This window comes from Rhineura floridana, chromosome 9 (genome assembly GCF_030035675.1).
Source record: "Rhineura floridana isolate rRhiFlo1 chromosome 9, rRhiFlo1.hap2, whole genome shotgun sequence".
Taxonomy (NCBI): Eukaryota; Metazoa; Chordata; class Lepidosauria; order Squamata; family Rhineuridae; genus Rhineura; species Rhineura floridana.
In genome coordinates, this window is record NC_084488.1 from 104,798,891 (window position 1) to 104,823,463 (window position 24,573).

General features: G+C 45.0%; 1 protein-coding gene across 1 annotated transcript in view; it reads left to right on the forward strand.

Moving 5' to 3' along the window:
- The first annotated feature begins 4,374 nt into the window (after positions 1-4,374).
- The window catches only part of SNCA (synuclein alpha), a 75,081-nt gene continuing 54,882 nt past the window's right edge, over positions 4,375-24,573 (forward strand). Inside the window, exons 1-2 of the mRNA XM_061584709.1 lie at positions 4,375-4,726; positions 12,226-12,371. Of these exons, the coding sequence (XP_061440693.1) occupies positions 12,251-12,371 (121 nt within the window). The 5' untranslated portion in view covers positions 4,375-4,726; positions 12,226-12,250. The remainder of the gene's footprint in view (positions 4,727-12,225; positions 12,372-24,573) is intronic.

Sequence of the window (24,573 nt, forward strand, 5' to 3'; positions counted from 1 at the left end):
ATTGTGCATAAAATGCATATATATTTGTGAAAATGATATATAGACATGCATTGTATTACTGCAAACTGCTGTGCAAAATATGTATATGAGGCAAAATCACATAAAAATGTGAATCTTTTTTTTCAATTAATTTTTATTCCAATTTTCAAAACCAAAACAATACAAAAAGAAAACAACACAAATCAATAACTAGTACAATACAAAAAGAAATATATATATATATATATATATAAAAAAGAAAGAATATTGACTTCCGATTTGTCATAGTTCAGCTATAAATCTATAATATATAACAAACCTATCTCTTAATAGATTATAAAATCACCTTCCTCCAATGGTTATCTTAGTTGGTTTCAAATCTCATTAACATCATATCATTTTAATCTTCCACAAAAAGTCAAAGAGAAGTTTCCAATCCTTGAGATATATGTCAATCAATTTTTTTTTCTAAATAAACATGCCAATTAATCCAACTCATCAAATCTACTAAGTCCAGTAATTTTAAATCGCTCTTCTGTCATTATCCATATTGGGTCCATCTTCCATCTTCCATCTTTACGCACCCAAAAATCTTGCTGTCGCTAAAAATGTGAATCTTAAGAGAGATTCACATTTAAATGCTGGTGACTTATCATGATTTATTATCATTTAAATAGTATTATTATGATTTAAACTGGTATGGTAATGTAGAGAAAAGAATTGGAAAATTAGAAAATGAGAGATACCAAAATTGACAGATCTGCCTGTCCCCACTACTTTTGTCTTAATAATAACAACAGAAATTACAGTTCTTCTTCTTTCTCTCCCCAGCATGTAGGAGGGACATAAATCTTTCAGCAAATTCCTTTCCTTTTCTAGCCTGATGGTTGAGCTGCCTGTGAGCCAGCTGAAGCACATTTATGTAAGGCAATTGCTTTAAAAGCACACCAAGGGAATCTTAGGGAAGGTGGTTGTATAAAAGGTGAAAGATTTGTAGCTCTGCGATGCCTTTGTTATCAGGAAGAGAACTTGCTTTGCTGAGAGAATGGCCGGTGGAAGGATCTTGGAGAAGGAACCATATAAAACTTTACTGAGTCCTTCAGAAAAAAAGTTATGAGATGTATAAAAGAGCAAGGCTACTGGCCCCAAGCTTGGGACATGAAGAATTAACATAAAATTAAAACCTCCCATTTCAAGGAGGAAGAAAATGTCAACTCTGTAACATTAGTTGTTTACCATGGATCAAGACTGAAGATGATTTAACCCTGAGCTAACCTGCATTACCTTTACTGAAAATATTAAACTGGCATGGAAATATTTGTTCATTGGGCACTATTGGTCTTTAATGGCTGCCAGGCTTCCATGAGCTACAAAGCAACTGTGTGAAGTGGGGAGCCTTTTCTATCCATGGAAGGTCCTTGTACATTTTGGAACCCTAGAAAATCAGGGTTTGAAAAGGCGTGGTGAGCCTCCCTGGATTGCAAATGCTCTCTGCTTCACACAGTGACTGTGGAAGGTGACTGAAACAGCAATAGAGGGGGTAGAGCTAGTGTGCTTGTCCCCACTGCCTCTTCATGTGATTACTTGTACCTGATTGCACCGCCTGCATAGGGGCCTAACTGAGCCCCATCTTTGAATTCAAGCACTGGAATGGAAGGCAAAAGTAATGGAAGTCAATATATATATTAACATGGGGATGTTGGAAGTGCAACAGCAAGGATCATTCTATTTGTAATGTAAGGCTTAATTCTGTTAGTGGTAAAATTAACTAGCCAAGAGGAGAACAGGTGGAAGTGTTGCTTAGTAACCAGGCAGAATGGCATGATCTTCAGTGAGGTAGCATGTGCTCCGATTGGTTGGGTAGTTCTAAGGGAGTTATACCTCTGCAAGTTTAGCTGTATGTCTGCCTGCTATGTACAAGACAAAACCTCTCAACTTTCTTCTCAAATTATACACTTTTTTATTCAATTTGCTCAGTAAAGTGTTATCAAGGCTTTTCTTTCTGGACTCTGTCTGCATTATTTAAGTGATTTTGCTAACGCAGGGAGCCACATTACCTGCCTTGCAAGGGAAACCCCGGACACACACACACACACAAATATTCAAACAATAAAGAGATGCAATTCACTGCCACATGATATGGTGGTGGCCACTGGTTTAGTTGGCATTGAGTTGAGATTTGAGTGACACACAAATGGAAATCTTTCAATGGACATTCACCGCGTTAGTGCTAAGGAACCTTTAGGTTTACCACTGAATGCCAGCTGCCTTGGGGCAACTGATGAGAAAGGGCTATTGCCTTCATGTCCTGCTTATGGGCTGCCCACAGCTGGGTGCTGTGGGGAAACAGGATGATAGCCTAGGGCTGTAGTCCAAACACACTTACTAGGGAGTCTCATTGCATGCAGTGGGATTTACTTCTGACTGACTGCACCATAAGTGGATCTCTTTGACTCATCCAACAGGGCATTTCCTGTGCCGTTATGCCCCCTTTACTTCCAAAACATGCAAGGAGGCATGCACACACTTTGCACACAGAATGTCCCAGGCTGAATCCTCGGCACCCTCCGTTAAAAAGATCTCATGCCAGGAGGGCTGCGGAAGTCTGCAGAAGAGCTGCTTCCATGCAGCATAGAGTTAATGATATAAGGCTAGATGGACCATTGGTTTGATTCCGCACACAACAGCTTCACATATTGCTATGTTCTTGGTGGTAAAGGAAAAACACACTATATATCAGGGACAGGGAACCTGTGGTCCAAATATTATTGGATCCCAACTCCCATCAACCCTCAGCCAGCATGGCCAGTCCAGCAGTCAAGGACAATGGGAGCTGTAGTCCAGGAACATCTGGATTAGAGGTGGCTCACCTGTAGCCCTCCAGAAGTTGCTGGACTTCAGCTCCCATCATCACTGATCGTTGGCCGTGCTGCCTGGGGCTGATGGGAAGCTGGAGCCCAACACAGAGGGGCAGTGGAATTCGCTCCAGATTTTAGTCCGAACTTTCATGGAGCTGTCCAAGGTGCTGAGCGAGGTGCTCCTTCAAAGTTCAGACTAAAACCCAGAGCAGATTCCACAGCCCCAACGTGGAGCCACCAGCCACCACTGGCCCAACAACATCTGGACAGCCACAGATTATCTACCCCTGATCTAGGGGTGTGTGTCACATATACCACCACCATTCCTGCTAGATTTGCTCAGGGCTCCTCCTTAAATAAGACAGTCACATCCACACCATACCTTTAAATCACAAGTTAAAGCACATGGCTCCCCCCCCCAACCATTCCTGGGAGCTGTAGTTTACCCCTCACGAAGGTACAATTCCCAACACCCTTAACAAACTACAGTTCAGAGATTCTTGGGGGGGGGAGTCATGTGCTTTAAATGTATAGCCTGGATGTGACCTTTGGTTGTTTCTTTAAAGAGGGAGCATGGCAGGAGGTGGGAAGGGGGTAGGGATCATGGGGCGTGATGAAAGAAGGGGCATGGCTACAAGCCTAAGACCAACAAGATAAGCCCCAACGAGGACATTGAACTTGTCAAGGATTATCAATACCTCGGCACAGTCATTAACCAAAATGGAGACAATAAAGAAATCAGAAGAAGGCTAGGACTGGGGAGGGCAGCTATGAGAGAACTAGAAAAGTTCCTCAAATGCAAAGATGTATCACTGAACACTAAAGTTAGGATCATTCAGACCATGGTATTCCCAATCTCTATGTAAGGATGTGAACGTTGGACAGTGAAAAAAGCAGATAAGAGGAAAATAAACTCATTTGAAAGGTAGTGTTGGAGGAGAGCTTTGCGCATACCACGGACTATGAAAAAGACAAATAACTGGATGTTAGAACAAATTAAACCAGAACTATCACTAGAAGCTAAAATGATGAAACTGAGGTTATCATACTTTGGACACATCATGAGAAGACATGATTCACCAGAAAAGACCAAAATGCTGGGAAAAACAGAAGGGAGTAGAAAAAGAGGAAGGCCAAACAAGAGATGGATTGATTCCATAACGGAAGCCACAGACCTGAACTTACAAGATCTGAATAGTGTGGTTTATGCTCTTGGAGGTCGCTGATTCATAGGGTCGCCATAAGTCGTAATCGACTTGAAGGCACATAACAACAAAAACCTCCGTACACCAGGAAGATCCAATACTCCCTTCAGCAGCAGCTCAAGGGATCCTACTTGCTGCCATTTAAATCAGCCGCGGAGGTGATCCTGTCCCTTCCTCCTCCTGTCAACGCTCAAGACGCCGTTCTCTCCTGGTGGAGGCTGTTTGCCACCGGGCGGTGCCACGGGGGAGGGGAGGGGAGGGGAGGGGAGGGCGGTGTCTTCTCCCTAGGCTGAGCTCGTGGGCGCTGTCTGTCTTCTCTACCAGGCAAATCAGGCGCAGAAGGAGAGGCTGGGAAAAGGAGGCAGCGAGCGAGCAAGCGAGCGTGATCTGGGTTCCCCCCGCCCCGCACAGCCCAGGCGCCTTGGAGGTAGAGGTTAGTTTACCTGGCCCCTCGCTCCCTTCCTTCCAACTCCTTCCAGTCTTGCCTCGCAGAGCTGGGAGCGCCAGGGGGCCACTTGACGCGCCTGGACCCCCGCCTCTCCCTGCCTCGCTCAGCAGTCATGTACTGATCAGAGGAGAGCGAGCGCGTCCTCGGGAATTCTTCGGGCTTTGGCTCTCGCTGGCTGTGGTCCTCCTCTAACATCCAACAGTTCCTAGAGAGCTGCCAAGGCCAGGAGCGGAAGGGTAAGTGCCCGGGATGAGTATCTATATCTTGGTTTCCCCACTGGGCAAAAAAGCGGGGGCCGTGTGGGTCGGGGGATGTCTAAGGCTGCGATCCCGTGCGCGCTTACTAGGGAGTAAATCTCACTGGACTCGTTGAGGTTTACTTCTGCATAAGCTCAGATAGAATTATAGCAGCGTCTTATGGATGTTTTTTTTTTTTTTAAGGCACATCGGAAGTAAGCTCGTGTTCCGTAGGGCTTGGTGCATAAGCTTGCAGCCTAAGGCTGCCATCCAGTACGCTCTTATCTGGGAGTAAGTCCCATTGAACCCAATGGATCTTACTTCTGAGTAGATTATGTATTGGATTGCACTGTAAAACTGCAATCCCGCGCATCAACTTGCAGACTAGGCTGCAATCCTGTGCATGCTTACTTTAGAACAAGTCCCATTGAAATGGCCTCATTAGTTCTGAGAAAACATACGTAAGATCACATCATGCTGTAAGAGAGATTTTGTTTAGGCATAACCCTCCTCCCCGGCCCTCAAAACCTTAGTAAATTGGCTTTGGGGGAAAGGAAAAAAATATATAATGGCAATAATAAATATGTCTGAGTGTCTATAATTAGCTAAACAAGAAAGGTATTAGGAACTGTGTGATAGGGGAGCATCTTCTATGTACTGCGATTGGAGCTTTCTTGTGCTATGTGGTGTGGGCAAAGAGAACAGATGTCTAGCACATGAGCCTTTCTGTGTAAGGCAGAGCTGGTGAACCCTATGGCCCTCTAGATGGTGTTGGACTCTACCTCTCACCAGCCCAACCAGCATGCCCAATGGCCAGGGATGATGGGCACTGCAGACCAGCAACATCCGGAGGGCCACCGGTTCCCCACTCCTGTTTTATGAGCATCATGTCTGCCTGAGTTTAGTGTGGTGTAGTGGTTAAGGTGTTGGAGTACGACCTGGGAGACCAGGGTTCAAATCCCCACACAGCCATGAAGCTCACTGGGGGACCTTGGGCCAGTCACTGCCTCTCAGCCTCAGAGGAACGCAATGGTAAACCCTCTCTGAATGCCGCTTATCATGAACACCCTATTCATAGGGTCACCATAATTTGGAATTGACTTGAAGGCAGTCCATTTCCATTTTAAATTGAGGGTGGCTAACCTGTGGCCCTGCAGGCTGCTGTTGGACTGCAGCTCCCATCATCCATTACCCTTGGCCATGCTGACTGGGACTAATAGGCGTTGGAGTCTAAGAGCAGGAGGGCTACAGGTTACCCACCCGTGATTTAAATCTGGGATCCTGCCATTTCACCAAGAGATCAGATCCATATGGGCATCTGCTTCAATTTCACTGGGATTTTAGGGAAGAGAGGCACCTTGCAGACTTGGCGTGGTATTGAGATTTTATAGGCACACAAGAAGTATCACTTCAGCAAACGGGTGAAGTGTGTGACTGTCCCCAATGAGGGGCTGCAAAAAAAGTGTACGATGGAAAAGAGCATTGCTCCTCAAAGCAGAAGCCACCTCCGGAGCCTGGCCTTGACAGATCAGAAATGAAACAGCATCCATTCTAGTAGAATTTGCTGCTTTCCAAAGCTCCCACATGCATCCCATTGCCTTTCTGTTCCCAAACCATTCAACATGGTATCTACTGTCCTAGTACTTCACCTAATGGTTCAGACTAATGGTTTATCTTCCCTTGCGTAAGAGACTCGTGTGTGTGTGTGTGTGTGTGTGTGTGTGTGTGAGAGAGAGAGAGGGGGGGGGAGAGAGGGGGGGAGAGAGGGGGGGAGAGAGGGGGGGAGAGAGAGGGGGGGAAAGGGAGAGGGAGAGGGAGAGGAAGAGGAAGAGGGAGAGGGAGAGCTGGGGGAGGGGGGGAAAGTATGAACAAGAACACTCTCCTTTGTGTCACAGAATCCAGAGATCTGCCCTCCTTTCAGTTCCAGGGAGACTGGATTTTTGACAAGTCTGAGGAACTTTTGGCTCTTGTCCCAGGTTTAGCTAAAATCCAGGCACATCTCAAGATTTGTTTACTGCATCATCTAAACTAGGCTATAAATAAATAACTAGACTAGATTGACAACACTGAAATGGTCATTTACCCAATGATTTGTGGGGGGCATTCAAGGTTCCATGTGTGGAGAGTGAGAGAAATCCACTTTAACTCCATGATTGATTAGCATTTTTCCTGAACACTTGCAAAATGGGGTTGTTTTTAAAGAGAAAAATCCTGCAGAGGGCTACTGTGCCAATGAACATTATCTCAGTGGTTAATGTTAAAATCCTCCTTTAAAGACAGTTTAGTGCTCCTCCCCATCAACTCACTCCTCTAGAGTTGCTGGTAATGAAAATTCACACTTCTATTTTTAAATAATTACTCATTTGATCATGGTTTGGGAGGACTTGTTGCATTGTGGCTACAAGGTTCCATTCTACCTGATGTTTGTGTATGGCAGAAATAAGGTCTAAGGCAAATTGACTGCTACATACTAAAAGGACGCTTAGACATCTCCTGGTCATGTTAGTGATAGAATGTTGGGCGACCTTAATCACATCCAGCAATCTTATATTTATTTTATTTTAAGTATTTTTATACTGCTCTGAGTAAAAAAAAAGTCCTCTCAAGTGGCTCACAAATAGCAACATTGCAGAATGTTGAAGATAAAATACAACTTGCTTTAGCAACAATGTACAAATATTATGTTTCACTCTAAATCAGCAATAAATAGCAGCAACTTAAAATTACAGTTCAAAAATAAAGACCAGCAGCGTGGTTCAATTAAAAGTGGATGTAAACAGCCAGATCTTTTTTTAAAGATCTTTTTAGGTTGAGACCTATCCCAGTCTGCGTCTGTGTTAGAATTGCTTAATATGTTTTTAATGATGTTTTAACCCTTTTTAAATTTGTTGTTTTTAAATGTTTTTAACGCTGTTTTGTTTTAATGTATTTTAAGATCTGTTTTTATGATGTTTTAAAGTGTTTTTAGCGCTTTGTTTGCCGCCCTGGGCTCCTGCTGGGAGGAAGGGCGGGATACAGATTAAATAATAAATAAACAACAAGAAGAACAATTATTCAATAACAAAGAAGCAAAGCACACTTTCCATGGGAGGGCATTCCACAGTCACAGGCCCACCACTGAACTGAAAAATCCAGGTTACACCCTGGAAGGTTACTAAGAGAAGTCCCACAGTACACCCATCAAGACTGATTCCTAAATAATCCTGTAGGTTACAAATCTATACAGGATTATTTATGAATAAGTGTTGATGGGTGTACTGTGGGACTTAACCTCTTAGTAACCATGCATAGGATTAGGCTGAATGGCTGCAGTTATACACAGCTGCTAAAGAGTAAGCCTCAGTGAACTTGGTGGAACTCACTTTTTAAACATGGATTGGATTGTACCATCTGCATTATACTTAATCCAGTTGCAGTGGTCCCTTGTATTAATGTTTTCTCCCCGCTTTCCTTGTTACCTTATGCATGACCCGCACAAACCTACAGTGCAGGAAACATAATGAAATTGCACACTACAGTGTCACAGGAACCCAACAAGCCAACTGGGATATGCACATGCTCACTATGTGTACAGTCTCCATTGTAATGGAAGCTACTTATAATGGTAGTTAAATTGTCAGCTATTTTGGGGGATTTTTGCTGAGAAGATGCATTAAGTGAGTAGATGCTTTTTGATGATGATGAAAGATAGAGATGTAAGTGATAGTTGGTTCCCACTGGCTTTAACCAGCAAAAAAAGAAAAGAATCATGCCCAAGGAAAAAGGCAAACATTTGCATCACTTGGCAGGTTATCATTCAGTATCTTGTCATTGGATGACTGGCAGGTGACTGGAAATAGGGCCGGCCCTACCATTAGGCAGAGTGAGGCAATTGTCTCAGGCAGCAGATGCTGGGGGGCAGCAATGACAGCCTCTCACCAGCCATTCCTCCTGAGTTTCCTGGCCACTCCTCTCTTTAAAGGGGGCATGCACCCTTTAAACTGCTGTCTTCAGGTGCAAGTGCAAGATGCTGTCCCCTTACAACTGAAGTAAGATTTCACTGCCTGTCCAATCATGGTCTATATGTGGAATAGGGAGGCACTGTCTTGTCCTCAGACAGCAAAATGCCTTGGACCCTCTCTAATTGCAGATTAACATGCTGTAAGTAATGTGACTCTCGAGGACTTTCTATCCAGCCCTGGGGACTCTCCCTAGACCATCCTCTCCCAGGCACACCCCTCATCAGTCCTGCTACACACACACACCTGTTTTGCTTTTGTACGGCTAAAACATGTCCTTGAACTGTGATGATGCTTCTTGCTCATCTGAGTCACATAGCAGCAAGAGCTGGATCAGTTGTTCCATCTACTTTTGCCTCAGGCTCCACTCACTACTGGAATGTGGCCCCTGGTAGGTTGCCCATGAGGGAATGTAGCCCTTGGGCTGAAAAGGGTTCACTGCTTCTGAACTACACAAAGTATTGTACTTGAGGCAAGAGTCAGTATGGCACAGTACGTAAAGTGACGGGCTCTAATCTGGGGGTTCAAGAGCCCATCCTGGCTAATCTTGGCCTAATTGTCATATCTCAAGCTAACATCTCATAGGGTTGTTGTGAATATAGATAGAATTGGAGGATGCCAACTAAGCCCCTTGAAGGAAGGGTAGGATGGGAAATGGACTGCCTTCAAGTCGAGCCCAACTTATGGCGACCCTATGAGTAGGGTTTTCATGGTAAAGGGTATTCAGAGGGGGTTTACTATTGCCTCTGTCTGAGGCTGATAGGCAGTGACTGGCCCAAGGTCACCCAGTGAGCTTCATGGCTGTGTGGGGATTCGAACTCTGGTCTTCTAGGTTGTAGTCCGGCACCTTAACCCAGTCTTTCCCAACCCTTGGGTCCCCAGATGTTGTTGGACTACAACTCCCATCAGCCCCAGCCAGCATGGCCAATGGATAGGAATGATAGGAATTGTAGTCCAGCAATATCTGGGGACCCAAAGGTTGGGAAAGGCTGCCTTAACCACTACACCACACTGGCTCAAGGGTAGGATACAGTGAATAAATATGTGAGGAGGTAATGCCGGTGGTGCTTTGGAGGTTGGCTCTTTCAGAAATTTAGGGCCATTCTTGGATGATGCTGTCATTGAGGGAACTTGCCTTTAGGGAAATTGTGCAAGATGATATCCAGCGAATTCAAGCACTTCACTCATCGGCTGGAAATAAGCCAGCAGTTTGTATAAAAGGAACATAGCAAGCTACCTTATATTGAGTCAGATCATTGGGCCATCTGATGCAGTATTGTCTACACTGATGGGCAGCAACTCTCCAGGGTTTCAAGCAGAGGTTTCTCCCAGCCTCACCTGGAGATGCTAGTGATAGCACCTGGGACCTTTTGCATGCAAGGCAGATGCTCTGGCACTGAGCTGTGGTCCTTCCCCAACAGCTTAATTAGAGATGTGGAGGCACAGGAAAAGAAAAACAGAAATATTGGAGAGGGGGATGAAAAATGTGTTTTCCAGATTTTTTTCCCTGCAATTGGGGGCGGGGGGGGGTTCACATCTCTAAGCTAGATTTTATCTTCATTGTTTTTAGATTTTTAATGTCTAGGTATGGTATGCCTATTTTTTACGTCGCCCAGAGTGGCTGGACAGACAGCCAGATGGGTGACTAATAAATTCAATAAATAATCATAATTATAATCATAATCATAATCATATAACCTCTTTTGTGGTCTGTTACAGCTAGCCAATTCTATCTGATTTGACTGGAAAGAGGGTGCATGTCTGCAAGATTTAGTAAGGGGTTGGGGACAGTTCGGCTATAGGATCTGCCTTGCATGTTTAAAGCTCTGGGCTCAATTCCTGATATCAAACAGCCAAACAAGGGAGAAACACCTGCCTGTGACTTTGGGACAGCTAGCCCTAGTGACAGCAGAGGTGTGGAAGCTAACTACTAGAGCAAGGGCCTTCTCAGTGGTTCCATCCCAACTATGGTATAGCATCCCCAGAGGGCACACTTCAGTGTAGTGTTTACAGCAGAATCATTCCTTGAAACAGACCAAGATTCCAGAATGTTCTGGGCTGAGCATAGACTAGTCCATGGGTTCCCTGACTGGTCAATGGACCACCAGTGGTCCTTGAGTGTCCACAACATGTCTCTAGATTTGTGGTTGAAGACGAGAAATGGCACATCTCTCACACTTAATATTCGTATTGATTTTTAATTGTATTTTAATTGCTTATTTCTTATATTGTATTTTATTGCTTTACAATTTGAATTCTGTGTAACTGCAATTGCTACAATGGGTAGAGAAATCATTCAGAGGTCTTCCAAGACCCTTAGCAGTTTTCAGGTGGTCTGTTGGGAAAAAATGTTTGGAAACCACTGGACAAATTCACCTCAGGACTTATAGAGGGCAGACAGGAGGAAAGGGTGTTCTGGAAGGAAGAACACCAGTCTGCATGTGATCAGGCAAGGGATTCTGAAATAAACCTGAGTCCAGTCAGCATCCAGATTCGTATTTCTAAGAGTCCCAGGCCTCTGAATACAACTACCTTGTGCCTTCTTTATGGTCTTTTTGGCAGCAGGTGAAGACATTTTTTTTCACCCAGGACTCTTAAACAAGTAGCAATGTAAACAAAATCTAGACTCTAATTGGGGAAGCTGTGTTTTATTTTACTGAGCTGCTAGTTTGTTAGATTTCTCCCTCACACACACACACACACACACACACACACAAAGAAAGCTGTGTGCTGCATTTTGTTATTTTTGTTGATGCTTTAAATTATTTATCTTGTATTTTATTATTTGCCATTAAAGTCAACCAGGGAACATGTTTTGATGTACATCCATATATATTATTATTGTTGTTGTTATCATTAATTAAATTTCTGAGTCACCTTTCTCAAAATGACCCAAGGTGACTTACAGAAATATAAAATATATAAAACAAATATAAATATGTGATGTTTACAAACAATAAGTGACAATGAATCTATGCAATACTAAAAACACTCACTCCCTAAAAATTAAAAAAATCAAAATGGCAGAATATACAGTTCACCAAAAGTTAATTATCCATAAAAACAGCACATCACTTGCCAGCAAATGCCTGAGAGCAGAGGAAAGTTTTAATCTGGCGCTGAAAAGATGCCAGGCAGGGTTTGCTGGGGAGAGCATCCCATCAACCAGCCTTCATGTAATTGATGCCCTCCAAACGTTGTTGGACTACAACTCCCATCAGCCCCATCTAGCACATTATTACTATCAGTAGCAGCAGCAGTATGGCTTAGGCCCCATCTGCACTATACATTTGAAGTGCTATGATACCACTTTAAACAGTCATGGTTTCCTCCAAGGAATCCTTGGAGCTGTAGTTTAAGGATGTTGAGAACTATAAGGAGACCCCTGTTTCCCTCACATTGTGGCAATTCCCAGACTGCACAGCATGGACAACATGTGCATCAAATGTCATGCTCTCTCAAAGTGCATTCATTTAATATGCTGTTTATCTTTCTTTCCAGTGCTAGGCACTGACAGTCTTTAGCCATGGATGTATTCATGAAAGGATTTAATAAAGCCAAGGAAGGAGTTGTGGCGGCAGCAGAAAAAACCAAGCAAGGCATGGCAGAAGCAGCGGGGAAAACGAAAGAAGGTGTTCTCTATGTGGGTAAGTGAGCAAGAAGATCTAAATGGAGCTTCTTGGTTTTCTTCTTTCACAGCTTTGAAATGAATTGTGATGTTGAGAGGTGGGGAGCACCCACAAGCATTTTACCACACATCCTACCATACATTATTATTACTAGAAGTAGCGGCAAAAATATGGGTTAGACTCCGTCTGCACTATACATTTGAAGTGCTATGATATCACTTTGAAGAGTCGTGGCTTCCCCCAAAGAATCCTGGGGACTATAGTTTGTTAAGGGTGCTGAGAAGAGACCCCTATTCCCCTCACAGAGTGGCAATTCCCAGACTGGTTTAACAGTCAATTCCTCTTTCCAGGAAACTCTCACAATTGTAGCTCTGTGTGGAGAATAGGAGGCTCCCGACAACTCTCAGTACTCTCAACTCTCAGGATTGTTTGGGGGACGCCATGACTGTTTAAAGTGGTATAGTACTGCTTTAAATGTATAGTGTGGATGGTGCCTTAGTATAATCTGTGGAATTTGTATATATAAACTGCCTAGAGATTCCTGTTGAAATATAAATAAGTATACAAGTGAAATAAATTATTATTATTATTAGCTTCTGAACTTGATGTGTGGTAAAATTCTCCTTGCCACTTGTAAAATAACAAGATGGCCAAGCTTCTCCTGGAAAGGAGAGCTCAGGGCTGTTGGGTTTATAGAATCATAGAATAGTAGAGTTGGAAGGGGCCTATAAGGCCATCGAGTCCAACCCCCTACTTAATGCAAGAATCCAACTTAAAGCATACCCAACAAGTGGCTGACCAGCTGCCTCTTGAATGCCTCCAGGGTTGGAGAGTCCACCACCTCACTTGGTCATTGGTTCCATTGTTGTACTACTCTACACTCTTCACAGTTAGGAAGCTTTTCCTGATGTTCAGCCAAAATCTGGCTTCCTGTAACTTGAGCCCTCAGTGTCCTGCCACCTGGGATGATCGAGAAAAGATCCCGGCCCTCCTCTGTGTGACAACCTTTCAAGTACTTAAAGAGTACTATCATATCTCCCCTCAGTCTTCTCTCCTCAAGGCTAAACATGCCCAGTTCTTTCAGTCTCTCCTCATAGGGCTTTGTTTCCAGTACCCTGATCATCTTCGTTGCCGCCCTCTGAACCTGTTCTAGTTGTCTGTATAGTCTGAAAGGCTGATGGGTACAAAGGGAGGTAATAAAGTAACAAGGGAAGAGTTTCACTGGCATAAGTAGGGAACAGAGCAAGGATAGGGAATGGGATGGGTGAGAAATTCCATTCAGTTTGCATTTCATGCCAAATCTATCAAATTCTCACTTTCCAAAACAGTATGAGAACCAAAAACACAGCCATTCTTTGACATTTGCACTTAACCAGATTTTGTGATGCAGTTTGCCAGCCAAACAATGTTTACAAAAATGCATATGTGAGAAGAAAGTGTGCATAAAATTGAATATGAGTGCAAATAACATACAAACGTGTTATATGATGAGAAATGGATTTGCAGTAATGTGTATATTAGTCAAAACTTCCTACAAAAATGTGTTTAGTAGCAGACATTTACCCTAAAATGCTGGAGAATTTTCATGACATAATCCACAAATTCTGCAGAAATGTGGAGAACTGAGTTCAACAATGGAAAAATGAGAAACTGAGAGAACCAGAATAGACAGATCTTTCCATCTCTAATGGGGAAGCTTCTAGATTACCACTCCCATCATCCCTGACAACTGGCCATGCTGGCTGGGGCTGGGCTGATAGGAATTGGAATTCCAATATCATCTGGAGGACTACAGGCTCCCAATCCCTGATTACAAGGTTAATTGCAAGCTATTACAAGGTTAAAAGGAAGTTCTAAGTTGGTGCTGATGGTATATGATGATATATATTCAGCAGGTATAAGATATAAGGTATAAGAGCTGGTATAGAACAGTGGGGAAGAGAGCCTGGCTGGGAGTCCAGAGTCTCTGAGTGCAAATCCCCGCTTGTGTCTCCTGGGTATCAAAGGCCAGCTAAAGATCACCCCCACAGTGAGTGGCACACAGATTGCGTGCCCTGCCACCTGTGCAGCCGTGGGCAAACTGCATAGTCCCAAGGAGCCCAGTTGCCCCCCAGCTGGCAGTTGCGGACAAGGAAGGGGCTGGCTTGTGCAGCTGTGGCAAACTGAGCAGGCCCTAGTCAGATGGGGAGGACTAGCCTCAGAGGGAGGCAATGGTAAACTCCCTCTGAATACTGCTTACCATGAAATCCCTATTCATAGGGTCACCATAAGTCGGGATTGACTTGAATGCAGTCCATTTCCATTTTCATTCAGCAGGTACAAGAAGAGTTGGTGCAATAATCTGCAGACAAACAGAGGGCATGTCCACACACTACCAAGTTATTAGATTCACACCGTTCTAAGCATGAGCCAGAGTTTCTTGATCAAAGTTTTCTTCCATTCCATCCACAGCTTCTGGGATGAACACCTTCACCATGCATGCAGATTCACTCCCCAAAGTGAACTCATTAACGCATGGCTTCCCCCAAAGAATCTTGGGAATTAAAGTTTGCTGAGGTGTTGAATATTCTCGGCTGGAGAACCCCCTAGCTCCCTTCAAAAAGCAACAATTCCTAGGGTTCTCTGAGAGGAGAGAATGAATATTAAACCAAAGTAAGATAAGTCGTTTAAGGCACTTCCTGTTTATTGAGCATTTATCCTGATTTGTTTGGGGGGAAATTAGATTATGTTGTGTCAAAGCAAGTGTCATCCCACACTATCCAATCAATTTTCTCATCACTTTGCTTATTGGAAGAAGTTTGATCTTTTATTATTTATTTATTTGTTTAGACATTTTATGTACCGCTTACATTTGAAAGAAACTCTAAGCGGTGTACAGTAGAAGTTAAAACACCTTAAACAGCAAATACAAAAAAATCCTACACAATTTATAAAATATAATTAATAACTGAACAGAACATCCTCTTTAGTATCATCATTTAGTATAAACATTGCATATAAAAATGAATTACAAAAAATACAAGAAAAAAGCATAGCAAGCATAGTAGACTGAACAAAATATCCCCTAGGCTTGAAGAAAAAAATTAAGAAAAATCAAGTTAAGAGAAATCAACCTTATTTTTAAACATGGTAGAATAGGCAAAAGAAAATCAACTCATTTCTTAATCACTATATAATAAAAAAGCAAAACAATTAAAACAGCCAGCCCCCTTTATAATAACAAACATAATTTCATCTAACTGTAGTTGGAAATATATATCATCCAGTTTACTCAATCACACTCTTACAAGATCAACACACTCAACGTTTTTCAAACATGCCAACATTCTAAACCAATGCACTCAAGTTTACTGTTTTAGTACACCTCAAATCACACTCTGCAAGCGCTCACATAATTCTATCTCATATCCTAAAAACAGCAGCACACTCACATGTCCACACCATGAGAACATCTCAGATCTAAAGACATACAAGTAAACAAGTAAACAGCAATTCTCTCTCTCTCTCAATAAAATATTCACAAGCACTCCCCTTGTCAAGGGGGCAGAAACTGTCCCCCTCCCCAGGCTCTCACCCTGGTGGTACAGAAACCACTTTTTCCAGCATAGTAGGCAATGACCCTTCCCTCATCTCTCACCCAAGGAACCAAAATCTATCCCAGTATCAAGCTTCCACGCTAAAAAGGGGCAGGCTTTCAATCATAACAACCTATCCGTTGGCCCATTTCTCTTCAGCACTTGCAGAGTGTGGTGATGATTTCTCTTGAAGGAGAATGGATTCCAAACTGACTCCAAGAGCGACCCTAAGTGCGCACTTAGCAGCACACTTTGCGTGACGCCAAGGCATGTGCTGAGGCACTGCCTCAGGCAGCTCCTCCCCTTTATACACCTGGAGCAGAAAGCAGATAAAGCAAAGTTATGGGCAAATGGCAAACAGCTGCAGCAGCACACAGTGTCCTTCCAAACACACACCTTTTGAGAAAGTGGGTTTGTTGCACAAGACCTCCCAATCAACTATAACTGGGCAATCTGAATTTGCTTGAATGAGATTGAATCCCACCCAAAAATAGCGACAGTCTGGAAGTGCCCTTCAATATGCCCAAACATTTTTTAGCTTCTTAAATCCTTTTCAGAAGCTGTGGCTTTCCTGGAGCAACATTACAGGTGACTGAAACAGCCGGGACAACAACAGCAACCTAGAAACCTTTCCTTTTTCTGGGAAATTGCTCTGTTTCACAGCAATGAAACCGGCAGCTGTTATTGAGAAGCAGTGATTTTCACCCCTGAAAGCATGACTATTGCACATATGTTTCTCTAAAGAAGGTGGCTGTGTTTATTGTCATGGGCACTTACTGGATGATGACTCACAATCTCACTACTATGCTTATCCAGACTCTCTCCCTTATTTTTCAAGGCCATTATTGTAGTACTTCATTTTGGACATGAATTTGGCCTCAGTGGTGCTGGATAGTGCGCTTCCTACTTTTTGTTTTAAGTATTTATGAAACTTTTTGTTTTTGCCAATGCTAGAATGCAAAACAGCAAAGTTTCCACAGTTTCCCTGAGTGAGTCGCCCCTTAAATGACTAGAGGGAGAGAAAGAAAAGGAAGAGGCAGGGGAAAAGGAGACTGTTAGGAACCGATTCTCATCTACCTCCCCTGCAAGGTTGGACAACTGGGAGACACCCTTTGGGTTTTTACTCACAGGTGGTGGTACCACCGTGCATGTTTCAGTGTCTTAGTTTCGGCATGTTGGGTAGTGTGTTTGGTAGCATGGTTGTGTAGGTAAGATCCTCCAGGGAAAGCCTTGTGGTTCAGAGCCAGGTTTATAACTGAAGATATTTATTAAAGAAGGGCCATAGCGCAGTAGTTGACCACATCATGCTTTGCATGCAGGCAGTGGAGGATTCTGTCTGTTGCTATTGGGGTAGTGATTCAGTTGTCAGTCCAGTTGGCGAATGAATCCCCACAAAGAGTGTTGGTGGCATCTAGAAGCAACTCAGTGGCCAGGATTTGCTCTCATCTTTCCTAAAAATAGTCCAGGATCAGAGCTTGGAAAAGTTACTTTTTTGAACTACAACTCCTATCAGCCCCAGCCAGCATGGCCACTGGATTGGGTTGATGGGAGTTGTAGTTCAAAAAAATAACTTTTCCAAGCTCTGTCCAGGATACATGGGGTTCCCAGGCAATCACCCATCTAGGCACTGGCCAGATCTACACCTGCTTAGCATCAGCAAGAGGAGGCCTGTTCAGACCATATCAATATGGGAAAAGTGAAGAGGGAGACTAGGAGGGAGCACCACTGAATTGAGAGACAAACCTGCCTGCTGCCTCTAGTGACTGGGGTGATAGGTGAGCTTGGTCCCACTCAACCATTGCTGATTTTGTCCCATAGAACTCAGTGGGAGGCACTGGGAAGCAACCCAGCCGCTATTGCTCCATTGCTCCACCTTGGCTTCCTTCCTTTTCTTGATCCTTAGATCTTTTTCTGAGGCCCTTCTCTAGGTCCCCGCTCTGAGGGAGGCTAGAGGGTGGTGCCAAGGGAGAGGGCCTTTCCAGTTGTGGCTCCCCATCTGTGGAATGAGCTCGCCAGTGAGGTCCACCTGGCACCTTCATTGACATTTTTTCTGCACCAGGTAAAGACTTCCTTTTTTCCCCAGGCATTTGATAGACTAAGATTCCTCCTTGATTAGACATTTTAGGAGTGATTTAGATTGGGTTGTACTCATCAGTGTAAAGAACTGGGCCTGTTGATTCCCCATCCCCACCCCAAACTGTGTGATTGCATGATTCATAGCTGGTGTGAAGCAGCTTTTCCATAGAAGATCTGATTTAGAACATGCATTCACTCTGAGTTTCATTATGTCATCTTTCCTCCCCCCTTCTTCCCCCACCATCTGGTATGTAAGCAGCTGAAAAGAACTAGAGAGGCTCATAATTGATTTGCCTTGAGGGAAAGCACTTAGTCCTCCCTACCATGAAGACATAGTTCAGGGCCATCCTAGAGTGTCCCTCCTCCAGTTGCCAGTTAAAGAGCAATGTATATCTTGCTTTGCACTGTGAAAAAGCTACATAGGTTTCCTCCCACAGATATTTACAATAATATCATTTTTCCTTATAGAATTAGTTTTCTTTCTTTCAATAAACTGCATCACTGCCTTTTGATAAAGGGAATATTGAGTTGAATGTGTGGTAGCAAATCAAAATAAGGGAATTTGAGAGAAAGTGTTGGCTAACTTATTTCAGGGCTATCCTGGACCCTCTAAAAGGGAGTTTGCTCTCCTCCCCATAAATTTAGGTTTTGGCTGTGTAAATACCATAGATTTAAAGCCCTCCTCCCGCAGATGTTACTGTATTCAGGGCAAGATGAAGGGTAGATGACTTTCCTTTCCCCCTAACACATACAGAAGCCGAATAGACAAAAGGGTAGCTTAGGTGAGTGTAGAGCAGGCCATATGGCACACACAGCTTAGTCTTCCAACACCTCACTGCCACTCCACACCCCCTGCATCTGCTGCCTGAGACAGTTGCTTCTCTTGGCATAATGGTAGGGTTGGCCCTGTCATTCTGCTGCATTGGTTTGCTTTGTCCATTGATTAAAAAACCCAAGAGGACAAGCAACCAAACTAACCTACTTGGAAAGCTTAGTTATCTTGGAAATGGAAATGGACTGCCTTCAAGTCGAGCCCGGCTTATGGCGACCCTATGAATAGGGGTTTCATGGTAAGCGGTATTCAGAGGGGGTTTACCATTGCTGAGAGGCAGTGACTGACCCAAGGTCATCCAGTAAGCTTCATGGTTATGTGGGGATTCAAACCCTGGTTTCCCAGGTCGTAGTCCACCACCTTAACCACTACACCACACTGGCTGTTACAGTAGGTTTATTAACCATGTAAATATACTTTAACAGCTATGTCATGTAAATTCATGTGTCATGTACATTCATTTACATCAGGGATGGGGAACCTTTTTTAGCCTGAGGGCCACATTCCATTCTAGTCAGCCTTCCAAGGGCCACATGTCAGTGGCGAGTAGGGCAGAGCAACCAATTTTTACCATAGAAGGCTAGTTTCTACAAACTCTTGGACACCCCCTCTATCTTCCAACCAAGACACATTGTCAAAGTCCAACATTCCAGCCAGGCTAAGACACTTGGGATATAAAGCAGGACTAATGAGTGGTATGGCCTGGGGAGAGTTCTGAGGTCCAGATCGAGAGACCTGGAGGGCCATATTTTGCCCCAGACCTGAGGTTCCCCACCCCCGGTTTACATGGATGTATGCAAAATGTATGCTTCCATTCCCCGTTCAGAGATGTAACTTTTAGAGTCTCTGGGATGGCAGCTGAATCCTAGAGAACAGCAATGCTGGCAGCTTGCACAAACACAAGTTTAACAAGGATCCACAAAAGTCAAAAGGATCATAATGGGGACAGTTAGTTGTATGGAGCCAGATTCAGAAAATAGGGACTGTCTAGGGTATCTATGTGTCCTCTCTTGGAAGCAGTCATCCCTTCTGAATGGAGGGTTGTCAGAGCGACGTTTTTTCTTCCTCTCTCATAACCCTAGAACTCACAGACATCCAACGAAGCTAAATGCTGGAAGATTCAGAACAGACAAACGAAAGTACTTCTTCACGCAGCACATGGTTAAGCTATGGAATTCGCAGTGATGGCCACGAGTCTGGAGGGCTTTAAAAGAGGATTAGACAAACTCATGGAGGATAAGGCCATCAGTGGCTACTAACCTTGATGAATATGTTCTACAGAGCTGGTTCTAAAGGGCGGCCGGGTGGGGCACTGTCCCAAGGGCCCCTGGAGTTAGAGGGGCCCCTCGGGGCCCCTGCACTCCCCTTCCACGATCTGCGGCAGGAGCCATGAATCGCAGGACAGGAGGAGCTTCTGAGCCACCTGCCATCCCCCCGCTTCACCTACCTTTCTGCTGTTTTTTTGCAGTGTACGCAGGGTTGCCATCAATCAAGATGGCGTGCCATCAATCAAGATGGCGTGCCATCAACCAAGATGGCGGCAGAAGCGTCAGCCTCTTACGGAAACCTCGGCTGCCATCTTGATTGATGGCAACCCTGCACGCGCAGTGCGTGCAGCCACAAAGAACAGCAGAGAAAGGTATGTGAAGCGGGGGGATGGCGGGCGGCTCAGAAGCTCCTGTCCTGCGATCCGCGGCTCCAACCAGATGCCCACAGGAAGCCTGCCAGCAGGACCTGAACACGAGAACACTGTCCCCTCCTGCAATTGCCAGTAATTGGTTGTCAGAAGCATGTCATCTTCAACAGTGGAGGTAGAACATCCGGCTCCAGGCATGCCGGGGCCCTTGGGCACCAACCTGCCCCGGGCTCCTGCCGCGGATCACGGAAGGAGAGCAGAGGGGCCCGGTGCAGGTTGGTGCCCAAGGGCCCCGGCATGCCTGAGCCGGCCCTGATGTTCTACCTCCGCTGTTGAAGACGGCATGCTTCTGACAACCAATTGCTGGAATTTGCAGGAGGGGACAGTGTTCTTGTGCTCAGGTGCTGTTGGCAGGCTTCCTGTGGGCATCTGGTTGGCCACTCTGAGAACAGGATGCTGGACTAGATGGTCTGTTGGACTGATCCAGCAGGCTCTTCTTGTGCTCTTAAGTCCAGTTTAAAGATAAAGACTTCTAAGAAAGGAGAGGAGGATGGCCCTTGAAGTTGCCCACCCACAGTTAACACCTAGATTCCAGACAGGCACTTCCCTACTATGACGAGATGTATTTCTGTTTCAGTTCCAGTCATTCTTTCTAAATGCATATTTATATGCAAATTATTAGCATATGCAAAATCTGTGCAAATCAGTGGCCTCTTTTTTGTGGGGTTGCATTTCTTTTTTCTTTTGGTAATGTCCAGTGTGGTGTAGTGGTTAAGGTGTTGGACTAGGACCTAGACCAGGGTTCAAATCCCCACACAGCCATGAAGTTCACTGGGTGACCTTGGGCCAGTCACTGCCTCTCAGCCTCAGAGGAAGGCAATGATAAACCCACTCTGAATACTGCTTACCATGAAAACCCTATTCATAGGGTCGCCATAAGTCGGAATGGAATTGAAGGCAGTCCATTTCCATTTCAAGTAGTCCCACAAAGACTGTCCCTTGCAAACAGAGACAGCAAGAGTGCATGCTTGCTTTCTGTATCGTCTCTTGGTGACTGTTCCTTGTGAAATGTAGGAAATGTGAAAGGCCTGGGAAAACTTGATGTTGCAGTGTTGCTGAAGATTGGCAGGTGTAGGTGTGATCCGATCCATTCCTTGGAAGGGAGAGCTATGGAAAGACCCGTGGAAGAGGGAGAGAGAGGTGTCAACAAGTATGTTTTTAGAAAAGATAAGGAAACTTCCTGTTTTATTCCTTCCCAAGTACAATTACTCCACCACTTAGCACTTTGTTGATTCTTTCATATAAAGGGTTCTTTGTTGGAATCAGTCCAGCAGAGTGCTGAGCAGAGGATTTAACTACATGGCATAATTTCTAAGCACATTAATCATCCCACTGACTTCATAGTGCACAGCAGAGTCTCTCTTTTATTTATTTGATTAATTTTCTTACATTCATTCATATTTCATTCCTGCTAATTGATGATGTTCATTAATTTTAATTATTCCAATTCATTGCAAGCCATTTAATAGGAAAATGCCAGGGATTAGTAGCAGCTAAGGTTGCAATTCTTTGTTCGCATGTACCTGGGAGTAAGTCCTAGTGAACACAATGGGGCTTACTTCTGAGTAGGCATGTATAGGATTACACAAGCAGTGTTCCTATCCACAAAATACAGTGTAGTGTGATGATGTACACATGGTCATGTTGTCAAGACTAAACGTTTCAGAATCAAATGAGGAACGATAAACACAAACACTTGGGGCGGGGTGTGTGGTGGTGGTGGGAAACTTGTTGATGTTGATTTGAGTAGACTTTGCAGTCCCCTCCTTTGCATGTGCTCATCTTTATTTATTTATTATTTCATTTCTATCCAACCCTTCCAGGGCCGGCTCCAGGAATGCCGGGGCCCTTGGGCATCAGCTTGCCCTGGGCCCTGGCGTGTGTGTGTGCGCGCATGCATACGCACGTGCCCCCCATGCCCCCACCTACCTGTCTGCTGTCTTTTACCATTGCCCTTAACAAAGATGGTGGCCGCGGTTTCCCTAAGGTGATGACGCCTCCGCCACCATCTTTGTTGATGGCACGCATGTGTGCTACACTCGCGCATCTCTGCCATCAACTAAGATGGCGGCAGGGGCTTCAGTACCTTAGGGAAACCACAGCCGCCATCTTCGTTAAGGGCAATGGTAAAAGACAGCAGACAGGTAGGTGGGGGACGTGGGGGATTTGGGGGGGCTGAGTATCACGGAAGGGGAGCGGAGGGGCGGCTGAGGGGCCCCCTGTAGCTCCAGGGGCCGTCGGGCCAGTGCCCCACCTGGCCGCCCTTTAGAACCGGCCCTGCACACTTCCTCCCAGTAGGAGCCCAGAGCAGCAAACAAAAGCACTGAAAACACTTTAAAACATCATAAAAACAGCCTTTAAAACAAAACATCTTTAAAAACATATTTTTTAAAAAAGCTTAAGGATCTTGTTTTTCATCTCTGGTATGGATGTTGGTTTTTAGCACATGCATTTGAAAACGATTTTAGCTTTTGTGCTTTTTAAAAATTGTGTTCTTATTGTGCTGGTCTTTTGCATTAGGTTTTATGATGGCTGAATTTTTAAGCTTATTGTGGATGTTCAATGTATCAAAAGAATATAAGGGGGGGGAAACCTGCTGGATCAGATCATAAGCCTATGTAGCCCAGCATCCTGCTCTCAGCAGGACCAACCAGATGCCTAGGGGAAACCTGCAAGCAGGATTTGCGTGTGACAGCTAGTGTTTCCAAGTAACTGGCATTCAAAGGTGTGCTGCCTCTGATACTGGAGGTATAAATGCTCAGCTATCACATCTCTTTACTACGGGGGTGGGGATCCTTTTTCAGCCCGAGGGCCACATTGCCTTCTGGGCAAATTTCCACATGCCAGTGGTGGGCGGGGCCAGAAACAAAAGTAGGTGGAGCAACTCATGTAAATTTTACCTTTCTTCAGTAGGCTAGTTTCTGCACACTCTTGCACACCCTGGTCTATCCTCCATCATATAAGTAAGAGCAGGGCCGGTTCTAAAAGGCGGCCAGGTGGGGCACTGGCCCAAGAGCCCCTGGAGCTACAGAGGCCCTGAGGGCCCCCTAAGGGGCCCCTCCGCTCCCCTTCCGCAATCCACGGCAGGAGCCGTGGATTGCAGGACAGGAGGAGCTTCTGAGCTGCCCGCCATCCCCCCCGCTTCACCTACCTTTCTCTCTGCTGTTTTTTGCAGTGCACGCAGGGTTGCCATCAATTGAGATGGCGGCCGAGGTTTCCATAAGGGGCTGAAGCCTCTGCTGCCATCTTGGTTGATGGCAACAATGTGCGTGCTGATTGCCATCAACCAAGATGGTGGCAGAGGCTTCAGCCCCTTACGGAAACCTCAGCTGCCATCTTGATTGATGGCAAACCTGTGCGTACAGTGTGCGCAGCCACAAAGAACAGCAGAGAAAGGTAGGTGAAGCAGGGGGATGGTGGGGGGGATGGTGGGCGACTTGGAAGCTTCTGTCCTGCAATCCACGCTCGTGCTGCGGATCGCGGAAGGGGAGCGGAGTGGCCCAGGGCACGCTGGTGCCGGCCCTGAGTAAGAGGCACAATTGGAGTTCAAGGACACATATGAGCCAGGCAAAAAGAGGGTGTAAAGTGGGCCCAGGGAGGGGTGTGGCCCAGGGAGAGTTCCAAGGGCCATATAGGAAGGCCTGGAGGGCCGCATTTGGACCCTGGGCCTGCGGTTCCCCACCCTGGCTTTCCTACTTGCAGGCCACTTGTGGTTTCCTGTGTAGGATGTGGTCTAGACCCCCCTCAACAAGATTCTTAAGGTGTACACCTTCTGCCACGGTTTGTGTGAAGATGCCCCCCTGCTCCTCTTCTTTTCCCGTTTCCATCACCTCTGAATGGGAAGGAGGGTAGCTGGGGAAAGCAGCCAGCTGCTGCAATAGAGTTGGAAGCCCACAAGCCTATTTTAGGATTATTATGTTCCATTGCGTGATTCCTAGGGATTTTTTTGTGTGTGGGGGGGGGTGTCTTCTAAATACATTTTGCTATGATTGGATTACAGAACAAATTAATATCCATGTAGGTGATCCTGCATTCCGTGGC